At 34.9% G+C, this 12,377-nt stretch overlaps 1 protein-coding gene across 1 annotated transcript; it reads left to right on the top strand.

Annotated features, from left to right (window-relative positions):
- Positions 1-10,081: 10,081 nt before the first annotated feature.
- On the top strand, positions 10,082-11,296 carry LOC106459114 (histidine-rich glycoprotein-like; the record flags this gene model as incomplete). The annotated part of the gene is made up of 1 exon (XM_013918701.1): positions 10,082-11,296. A coding segment is annotated over exon 1 (1,215 nt), but the record flags the coding sequence as incomplete, so codon positions are not given.
- Between the last annotated feature and the right edge of the window lie 1,081 nt (positions 11,297-12,377).

Below are 12,377 nucleotides of genomic sequence, written 5' to 3'. Positions count from 1 at the left end.
AATAATAATAAAATTTTGTAAAAGTAAAATGATGTAGGAATGGCAGCGCCTAAAACAATGCAAACAAGAATATGGGGATGATACAGCTATACATAGATCATCCCTACACGACTTTCAATATTAAAATTTAATATTACACTGTAAAATGCATACTTGCCTTTAATATTACTGTAGTTGGAAGCTATGTATTCCTGACTGTTGGTATACAGTTTGTTTATCATAATATCATGGTCATGTCAGGGTAGGTATCGATGTAGTGTAACTAAAAGCCTAGGACTTACGTGCAAATAAAACCAAGTTGGGTCAAAACATGTCTTGATTATTACAGACTATAACAGACTCTCGCTGCAATTCGACCGACCTCGTAACCATTTTATACTCATTATACCATTTTGATATTGAAAGACATGTATAGCTGTATCATCCCCATATTCTTGTTTGCATTCTTTTTGGCACTGCCATCCCTACATCATTTAAGGTTTACAAAATGTTTTTTTTATTACTTGTAATACTAAACACTGAAATGGATGTGATGCAGAAGTTATATTAAAAATTGTAAAATTTATATCACATCTGTGTACTTAGTTGGTGTTTAAGCACAAAGCTACACAGTGGGCTATCTGTGTTGTGCACACCGCGGGTATCGAACATCTTATTTAGCGTTTTAAGCTTGCAACTTTACTCTGATTTACCGGAGGCATTTATATCAGAATATTTAATTATTTGATCGTATTACATATATATATATATATAGAGAGAGAGAGAGGCAGAAATAGAAAGAGATTGCCTCAGTGGTTACAACGCCCGAACTTCAAGTGGAAATCTCGCATTCAAATACCAGTGTACAGTTGTAATTTTTTCTATTTTTTTCTATTGATGAGTGATCATGTTTAGAGCAAGCTCTTTCAGTATTCGGAAAATCTCGAATTGTAAATTAATATTTGTTAACATTGGATGTCAAAGCGGTTCAATGATTAAAGTGCTCGAATCTTACAGAAAAGTTTTGTGTTCAAAAGTTGAGTCGTGCTTCTATATTGTTGTTTTTATAAATAATCATACTTACAGCAAGCTCTTATAATATCATCATACATTAAATCAAGGATTTGATATATCGGTTAACATTTGGAGTAAAAGATGGGATGTTTACAGCATCAGCTTTTCCTTTCAGTCGAACACTTCTAACACCATCTATGAAGTAAATTCTGAACTAAACTTATGAATAAAACTAAAAATAGTTCAGAAACAGTGCAAGAAAGAAAATGTCGTTTAGCAAGAGAAAGAAGATGCAGATGGGTGGCATCACAAAATCAAGAAAGTTTAGTAAAACTTAAGATAACTGAAGCACGGGGAAAACAACTGACACGGTCAAATGAAGCTCCTGAAGAAATAAAGCGAAGAAGACAAACTGATGCTGAAAACTTGCAAATGGGTTCTGCTCCCCCCCCCCCCATGTCTTCCCGTGCGGTGAACGGGCACATTAGCTAACAATTATATATTATACAGTGGGCATGTTATTTGAAATGCATCTTGGGTGGAATTCCTGAAGCTTCTCATTCAATGACATGTAAAAAGTCAGAGAATAAACTAATGTCTTTTTTTTTATACCAAAATACCCAATGACGATAACTTGAAAAATCACATAATTTTTTGAAAAGAAGTACTATGTTCTAGATATGGTTATTTCGTACTTTTGTTTTGCTCTATCAACGTGTTTCTCTAAATGTTTAGGACAATGAAGTGATAAATGTATACATACAACCTTTAGAAGTTCATTGCTAGCATTTCAGACACAGTTAATGAAATTTTAAGCCACAGAATTTCTACTCAAAACCTTATTATGATATTCATTACATACTTTACCATTGTAAAAAATCGGGAATCCTGTAAAGTGTAACTTAAAATCGTAAAATGAGTAAAACAGGATATGTAGATATAATAAATATATGTAACGTTTCGATGATGTAACACATAGTAAAAAAAGACAAAACATAAATATGGCCAACAACACTTAAAATCTCATCGATAATCTTCAACAAGCAAGAACAAGACTAGGTTTCTTATAGTGGTGGAGTCAATATTATAGGTCAATGGAGTCAATATGTTATCATGGAGTCAATATTATTGAGACTTGAGTTGTTTTTTTACTCGCCACAGCGAACCTATATTTTTAGAGGATTTTAAGAATATGTATCATTCATGCTATTAATTTATTATTTTAAATAAATTGTCTTGTTCTTTTAATATGCTCTTGTCCAGGATTACTGAAGAGGGATGAAATTAATCGAAACCGGCATAACTCAGTGAGAAGTGGAAAATCAAATGATAGATTGGTCTTCATATTTATTTTTTAGCATATTATTATGTAGTTAGGATAAAACTTAATTAGTTTTGAATTTCTTTAAAACTTCCTAACGAAATCACAGTAAGTGGCACAGCGGTAAGTCTGAGGGATTATAACGATGGGCAGAATACGTATAGATCATTGTGCTTAACACCAACCAAATAAACAGTAAAGTTAGGTTGCTCAGCTACTAAAGGTTTAATTGTTTCTTCTTCTAAGACTCTCTACAGTGGAAAACAAGCCATGTTGTTTCTAAAGCAAAACATATTTGCTATCTTTGTTCAGTGAAGTACACGTTAACTCATTATTTTAATTTAAAGCTTTTTTTCAGTATCTTCCTTATTGTAGAACCGGACCGGCATGGTTAGGGCGCTCGACTCGCAATCTGAGGTTCGCGGGTTCGAATCCCCGTCCCACCAAACATGCTCGCCCTTTCCGCCGTGGGGGCGTTATAATGTGACGGTCAATCCAACTATTCGTTGGTAAAAGAGTAGTCCAAAGAGTAGCTGCCTTCCCTCTAGTCTTACAATGCAAAATTAGGGACGGCTAGCGCAAATAGCCCTCGTGTAGTTTTGCGCGAAAATCAAAACAAAATAAAACCTGTACTCTAATATCTATAAAAAAAAAAAAATCTTGAGGTACCTGTATATGCATGTTAACAGAGAACGAAATGAAACAAAATACCGATTACCATATGAATGATTTTCAAGCGTTTAATATAGTATTTTGAAGTAAGAAAATGTTCGATGGTGGTAATGAATAATATTTGAATGAAGTTCCAAAAATCCGGGATCTATGATAATCCGGAAAGGCTTTAGAGTTTAGAACATTCTCAACATTTTTTCATACTTTCATGACAATTCCTGAACGTGTTTGAATGATATCAGTTTGCTGATACAGAGCCAGCCACAAAGTACACATTATTTGACACACATATCTTATATAACCTTGTTATTTCAGTATCACGGTGAACTGCTGTCCTCTCCAATTCTGCAGCACTGACTGCATCCTAGGAAACTAAATATAGCTCTTGCAGAACATGGGCGAGAGAGCTTTTCCATAACTCTCCGCTAGTCAGTTCTATCGACCACATAGAGTACGTGGTCTCCTGTCATCAACCTGATACACGCAACCAATGCTTGAGCCATATATCGGGATTTGCTAACTTAGCCACTTGGAGCCATTTTACTGGGCACACTTCTCTTTTCGGACTATCATTTGGCCGAAAAACACCTGAGCACCTTTCCATCATCCCCACAATAGTCAAGATAATTGGTTGCTTCTATATAATATTAAAATAGCACTGAGATCTGCAACCTTACTATTATCATTTATTCTGGAACGAGAAACTAGGTCAAGAAGCGTTGTACTAACAGTTAGTATAATGGTAGAGATAGTTTGGTGTGAAGAAATAATTTATCAGGATGCTTATAGAAAACTGCTGTTCATCAGTAAACTTCCCGAAAGAATTTCTTACGTGAAATTGATATATAAAAAGAAAAGACTCAGCTTATTCCGTAACGTAAACAACTTTCCTGTGAACGAGCGTCTTTTACTAGATTCGAATGGATCAGTTTTAGGGATACTTATACCAATCGAATCATTTAAGGTGAAATATTATTGTATAGGTTTACCGGAAAATCAATAACGTACTTGCAGAAGAGAAAAATACACTGAGTGAGAATCTCAGAAACAATGCGTGATACGTCTATAATCACAAATATATATATATATATGCCTAAAGTTCATAACTAGCCACAAAATATCCAACGAGCATAAATGTAAGAACTATTAAGATAAAGAAAAAAACACTTGAGATGAAAGATAGTTAGCAACTTATATTGGGCTTGCAGTTGAAAATGTCATTAACAGTGAGGGTACCCAACTGATAAGACAATGCATTCTGATCTTTATAAAGGAGAACGCAAGAAAAGTATAACAAATTAGCTAAAGGAAATACAAATACAAGGGTGAATTTTAATTTCGTTCTAAGTAGGTAGCTTGCTCTGGTACATCAATGACCTTCGTATTATCCATAAATTATTTGTTTCAAATTACAGATTACTATAAATTATAAAAATATAAAAATTTAAAATGATGCAAATCGTATGCCAACAATGCTATGTTTATTACAAATCTTCTAATAACAACATATTGAGCTTAAAGTGGGTAGTGTAAACTGGATAATTTTAGTATATTACTCTAGAAAACATAACGGTATTTATTTGAGTCAACGTTTCACCATTACGGCTTCAATGGAACAAACAAGGCACTTGCCATATACAGAATATTTCAAATGTCTTGTTTGCCTCGATGAAGCCATAGTAGAGAAACGTTGACTCAAATAAAAACATTTATATTTTCTAGAGTAATAGACTAAAATTTTCCAGTTTACACTGAAGTAATAGATCATGTTTTATTTATCATATTTTTTTATATTTAGATATTGAGTTTTTCCAGTAGGTGGGGAAAAATGTATGCATTCAACCAATATAGTTGTTGTTGTTGTTTGTGTTAAGCACAAAGCTTCACAATGGGCTATCTGTGCTCTGCTCACCACGGGTATCGAAACCCGGATTCTAGCGTTGTAAGTCCGCAGACATACCGTTGTGCCACTGGGGGGCGCCAATATAATTAAAATGAATAATTCAACCTTAGAAGTTATCATAAGATATAGTGTGGTAATGGCCCAAGAAAATACAACAGCTCCAAAAAAATAGAACCTAGACTATATTAGTGAACACCATGTAGCTTGATATGAGAAAGTCTAACAAAACTTAGGAAAAAGAAACGGACCAAACTAGTTATGGCTATATAACAATTAAGTCGATGGCTCATAAGTTCTACAATACTCGGAACAAAAACACTGGATACACGAACAACGCTCGTATGAGAATATAGTAATGTAACAGAGGAGTTCAACAATGTTCTATGATAACCTGATCACACTAACAAACATTACATAAAAGTGCAGTGTATATTTTACATATATCCAGTAACACTTGGAGAAAATTTAACCCTACTGGCTATAACTACAAAAGAGTATCCGTGAATAATTAATTGTGATGGTATAGTAGTTTAGGTTATTAGTAGTGAGTAAAGAACTTTACATCAAATCTTACAAAATGTAATAGTGTATTAAACGATTTACCAGAGATCCAAAAACATTTGAAAAAATGTTCTAATCTCACGAACGAACACTATGTAAAAATGTAGTACATGCTACAGAGAGAAACTCAACAACGTCCCTAGAAAATGTAACCGCACTAACGAGCATCGTTTAACACTAAACTAGAAAGATTAAAAGGAATATTACCGTACTAATGGAAACCCTTTAATAGTGTGTGATTCAAGATATCCGACAATAACTTTCTTTTGTATTAATAAGTAATTGTGGTTTAAAGGGTGTATTACTTTTAATAATCAATTGCCACAAGATATATAAGTCAACCAATTAATAACTTAAAACAATGTCACACTAACCACAATCATATAGAAGGATATTATATGAATTTTAGGTATTTCAATACATAAAACAAGGGGGGAAACTCGTGCTTCGAGTACGAAACATTTTGTGATTATGGTATTTTGAATGTACAAAGTTTATACAATATTAATACAATGTTTTATAATTAAAGTAATTAAAACAGTTAAGCAGCCTGCCTAGACTACTCACGTACGAGATTAGATACATAAAGATCTGAACGAATCTGATGCCGTGCGGGTTGTCTCAATGACCGCGAAGGTAAAGCTATTCCACAACAAGTGGTACCGACCAAACACCTATTCTATAAATGACACTTTGAACCGAATCATATAATAAAAAATGACCAACTGATCGACTTATCTAGTAAGATACACCAGATTTAGTGACCCTAAGTTGGGTATCTCGGGCAAGTATTAAAACCCATCGGGGTGACGGTACCGATACACTACGTGTCTATGAACAAAGGAGAAAATTCACACAAAACCTTAACACATAAACACTCTTGTCTGAAATAGGGCTCTGATAGATGACAGATCCATTCTTCAAATGACTTTCCTTTTTTAATGCATAGTACTATCTAAGCACACCTCTCCCTTACGTATATGATGACGTCTTCAATACTTCCGTACTCCTAATTTCATTTTTAATACTTTAATGAATTTAAAAAATTCCCACGCACGCAGACACGTTTTGATTATACATAGTCTTGGCCAAATTGTTTGCATACTGTTCTATACTGATGTTATTGTTTACATGCATGAAGTACTTATTGAGTAAATGCCCGAGTAGTAACAGAAAAGGTAGCGTATGATCGGACAAACATTTACGAGTTGTTATTCTGGTCTGTATAAGTTGTTTTGAGCATTTGTTCGTCAAAACACACACATACACACCTGTTTTATATAAAAGGGCGTGATTTTGCTATAATCTTTTTCGAAACAGATCAATGCTTTGTTCAGGCAATTTCTCTGTGCTTGTGAAGAGTCAGTCCTCGTCACGTGCCAGAAGTTATAGGGCATGAAATTGTTCGACTGTCGAGAAAGGGTATGAATCAAACGGACATTGCCAGAATAGTAGGGTACCCCCTGTGTACTTTATACAGAATCTTGAAACGTCATCGTACTACAGGGAAATTTGTTCCAGAAAGTCTACCAGTAGACGCCGAAAAAATGCTGCCCGAGATGACCATGCTTTGACCAGGTTAACACGTCAAGGTCGAAAGAAGTCTTGTAATACTTTACGACAAGAATGGCATGAACACATTCATTCCAGGGTACCCAGAAGAACAGTGAATAGGAGACTGATCAAACAAGGTATTTTGCAAGAAGAGCTATTTGCAAACTGATATTAACCAGAATTCACCACCGTCACCGTGTTGCTTTGGCAAGACAGCATGCCAAGTTACAGTTAGGACACTGGCAACATGTCATCTTTTCAGATGAGTCCTATTTCCGGGTTGTTAAAGCTCATTGTAGGATTCGAGTCTGTCGTTTGCCTAAAGAACAGATGAAGGAAGGCTGTCTTTCCCAGAAAGAACACACAGGAGATGGTGCAGTACATGTTTGGACAGCTATTCATTATGGTGGAAAAACTGCTCTTTAAATCCTCCAGGGAAATTTCAATGGCACCTACTACAATATTTCTGCCAGATGCTAGAGCAAGGTTTAGCAATAACTTTGTGTTCCAGGATTGTAATGCCATTGCCCAAAGTGGGTGTATTGTACAGGATTATTTCGACCAAGAGGACGTTACAAGATTGCCATGGCCAGCAAAGTCTGAAGGTTGTAATCCCATTGAGATTTCAATTAGAATTGAACAGGAAAATTCCTAACCAGGACCCTAAACCAGCTACTGTAGCTGAGTTGCAGTGCCTTTTAGTGACAAGTTGGGATGAAATCACAGTGAATTACATCAATAACCTCATCGATAGCATGCCATGCCACCTTGAGGAGGTTATTAGAGTACAGGGAGAACTAATCAAGTACTGAATGTTTAGTATGAACTGATAAATGGTTATAGATGCTATTAATAATAACTTGATGATATATTTTATCATTATATATGTTTTGGTAAAGTATTGTTGTGAGAGTTGAAATGCTGAATTACACATCTTTCTACAGTTGTCGGATTAAATTGTTTGCTGTTCTAATAAACTGTTCATGATATCCATAGAACCCGTTTCATTATACAAATAACTTATGCGAATGTTTAATATAACATGCATTTCTCAGTTTGTCAGTGCTAAGTGTATTTTTATTCCATCTTAATGATAATCTGATCAAAAACACCTTAGGTGTGAGAAAAAGGTACGCCCAAAAAAGGATTCAGAGTGCGACTTAAAGGAATGAAATCAAAATTGGCGGCCGAACTTGTAGCTACACTTATAGCATTGATAAGAACTTTACAGCAAATATTCATTCATTAGCTAGCCAAGCCATGTTCTTTGTTCAACTTGGGGCATGGTGGTGGGTAAAACAAAATATGCGACCTCGCTAACTAATGAATATTTGCTGTAAAGTTGTTATCAATGCTATAAGTGTAGCTACAAGTTCGGCCGCCAATTTTGATTTAATTCGTTTAAGTTGCATATCAATCATTTTTCATCCGCACCTTTTGTTCATACATAAGGTGTTTTTGATTAGATATCATGACTTTTTGTCAATACACACCAACAAACCATAGCAAGTAAGAAAGTGACACTCGATAGTAACCCAAATTAGCTTTATGATCGCAACCCTATTATTCGGAACAGACCTTTACTTTACAGAACCAACCAGATTCTTTAAAATATATGGTGGTAGTTTTCCTCTCTAAAATGCTGTTAATAGCATCCTTTATAGTAACGCCATGGAATTTAGATTAACAGTTTCTTCTCAATACCCTCATACAATTGGTACAGTCGTAATAAGCATCATTATTTATGTTAATTACTTAAACTAATATTACATGACGCTGAAAGTTCTTTAATTAGGATAATTTTATAAAATGTAGAAAATTTGTGCTGAAAAGTTGGCAATAAATTATGAATAATAACCGTCCATCCGTATGATTTGTTTTAAGACTTGAGCTAGAAACTGTTAATCTAGTTTGCTTGGCCTAACCAATACTTATGTATCTGCACGTCCTTTCACCCTATAGTTTTGCTATTCTAAATCAGCCATCTTTAATCCGAATGACAAAAAACTAAAACCGGTCCACTTTTACTCTTAGGTAAGCTGTAATAAAAATGTTAAATCGATAGCTCACGTGACTTTTTCCTTAGGCGTGCGCAAAAAGTTTCGTCATTTTTGAGCAGTTTTTGTTGAATAACTTTGCACATGTGGATAATATTTACACCAAATGAGACTCCTAATTGTAGGTTGAAAAGATCTATCAGTGTACCAAATTTGAAAAAAGTCCTTAAAAGTTAAGTATGTTTTACTATCAAATATAGTTTCCGTACTTTTGGTGCTAAGAAAAAGAAGATGGAAGAAACGCAATCAAAATGGGAGATTTTATATCTCAGGTATTTTCAATGGATTGCCTTGAAATTTGGCATGTGAAGTAAGAGCCCAATAGAGCACATCCACTAAAAATATGTGATAATTTGGATGAGCACAGTCTGAGATTCAGAAGGTGGAAAATCGCTAAACTATCACTCCTGTTAATAACACACAGTGTCCTGCAGCAGGTAGTACCGTGTGTCTTAATTTACGTCATTTCCAGGACGTTAAGATTTTTGTTTTATAGCTCAACAGCGATACACTAACTATATTAAATAAACTAGCTAACAAATTTGAAAAAAAAAAACAAACGAACATAGGTACAACCACAAGTGAATTTTGTGTGTGTGTGGAAACCTAAGTATTAGGGAAAAACTGAAATAAATGTATCAAACAATGGGCTACTCTTTTACTAACAAATAGTGGGATTGACCATCACTTCATAGTGCCCTAACCACCTGGGCATGCTGGGCCCAAAAATATACTTAATCAGTGAGTAAACTCAAAACGAAACTATTAAAGATATTCTTTACTTTTTAGTTCTTTTAAGTGGAAATATGAAGTAACATTGTTAAAAGCTGTAAAGATCAAATGCAACAATCACTGTTGATTCAATAACTTAAAAGTAATTAAAATATTAATTTGTAATAAACTTTTTCATTTCTGTTTTTTACTTCTGTAGGTTTCTGAAGTTATTCCATTGGTATACAAGCCTAACGTTTTCAGCAAATATATTTTGTGATCAGTTGTGCAGTTTAAAATTGTATTATAATGGATCATTCTGTTATGAACCACTCACTAATTAATCATCCTATGATGAACGTAACGGAACTTACTCCAACTACAGCCACTTTCCTTCAAGCTCTGGTCACTACCATGATGATGCATCATGTCCACAATCATACATCTTCAAGAGCATCTGCAACTCTACCTTCAGCTTCAAAGTATAATGATTCCCTTCATGATTATTCTCATTCTGGATTAAAGGTACCACCCATTTTAACAAACGCAAGTGTTCACAATAAGGAACATGGACACCACTACAAGTCTACTATAAACCTTACAAGTCCAATTCAGCCTCCTGAACATGAAGACTTTATACAAACTCACCACAGTCACTTTCAGTCTCATGTGTCACCCAGTTTACCAGACTTAAATAATCATAAAAAGGAAAATGACCATCACTATGACCCCCTAACTATTTCTACAGGCCAACCTCAGTTTTCTGAACATGGTGAATCTCTACCTAGTCATGGTGACCATTCTCAATCTCAGGCATCTGCTGCTTTAACACACTTAGATTACTACAACCAAGAACATGACCACCATGATAAATTTCCAACAACTTCTACAAGAATAAATGATTTTGCTGAACATGATGATTCTGTACATGACCATCACGGTCATTCTCAGCCTCAGGCAGTTGTGTCTCCTGCTTTGCTGAACGTAAGTCATCACAACAAGGAGCATGAGCATCACTATAACCTTCAAACTATATCTCCAAGACCAGCTCAGTTTCCTGAAAATGGTGATTCCCTGCCTACTCACAATGACCATTCTCAATCTCAGACATCTAATATAGTGACAGAAATAAATGTCCACAATCAGAAGCATGGTAACCATCATGAGCTTCCAGTGGCTTCTACAAAATCAAGCCAATTTTTTGACCACAATGATTCTATAAATGACCACCATCATGGACATCACCAGTCTCAAGAAGTTGTGTCTCCAACTTTAATGCACGTAAATGATCACCACAAAGACCATAGCCATCACAATGAATATGTAACAGCCTCTTCTACTCAAGAACATTTGTCTGAACAGGATGATTCTGGTCATGCTCACCATGTTAAGTCTCAGGAACAAATGGATATGTCTCCTGCTATAACAAATAAAAATGATCATTCTCTACACAGTCATCATAGTACTTCAGTACATGCTCATGGTGATCATGGAAGTGGTAATCATGTAGGACATAGCATGCAGGTAATTTAATGTAATATTTGTTTCAACGTAGTTGTAGATTAGTAAATATTATTAACTTAACAAATAGATAAGTTGAATTGTAAATTTACATTTGTAAGATTTCTAAAGCTGGCCAAAAATAACTACATACACACTGCAAGTTTGATAAAAGAGTTAGCACAAAGGATCACATATAAAGTGTAATAGACTTAAAATAAAACCCAAAACTCGAGCACTTTTGAATAGTTGACTGTTCTTCTTCAAGAGAACAAAGAAGAAGAAGAAGTCTCAACTATTTGAAAGTGCTCGAGTTTTGGGTCTTATTTTAAGTCATATACATTGCAAGGATATTTGTAAGCAGATTACTTAATACACACAACTACCTGGTAAAATAAGCTACTTTCTATCCTCACCTTCAAACATGTAATAGACTAAGACCCTTGTTATAGTTCTTACATACGTACGAAAGTACAACATGCACAGATATTAAAGATGGTATATCCAGGATTAGCCGAAAACATAAATATTTCCTATTTCAACTACTAACGAAATAATAATGTTTTAGAAGATATATATTTTATGATGTGTATTCCATGCTCTTATAAAGAGTACTCTGTTAGACAGTTATATAAAATGTCTAGCAGAAATAAACTTAGATGACTAAAATGCTTACAAGAAGGGTATGTAATAGTATTCGATTTGTCATAAAATTTTACCAAGTAAATGGGCCCCGGCATGGCCAGGTGGTTAGGGCACTCGACTTGTAATCTGAGGGTCGAGGGTTCGAATCCCCGTCCCACCAAACATGCTTGTCCTTTCAGCTGTGGGGACATTTTAATGTGATGGTCAATCCCACTATTCATTGCTAAAAGAGTAGCCCAAGAGTTGGCGGTGGGTGGTGATGACTAGCTGCCTTCCCTCTAGTCTTACACTGCTAAATTAGGGAAGGCTAGCTCAGATAGCCCTCGTGGAGCTTTGCATGAAATTCAAAATCAAACAAAGTTACATTTCTATTACACAATTTTTTTGTGGTAACCCCACTTGCAGTGTGAGACATAGCTGTGAGAGAAATATTTGTGTATATATATATATATATATATAT

This window comes from Limulus polyphemus, unplaced genomic scaffold, assembly GCF_000517525.1.
Source record: "Limulus polyphemus unplaced genomic scaffold, Limulus_polyphemus-2.1.2 Scaffold561, whole genome shotgun sequence".
In the NCBI taxonomy this organism is placed as follows: Eukaryota; Metazoa; Arthropoda; class Merostomata; order Xiphosura; family Limulidae; genus Limulus; species Limulus polyphemus.
Note: the sequence above shows the minus strand (reverse complement) of the source record. Positions and strands in the feature narration are given on the sequence as shown.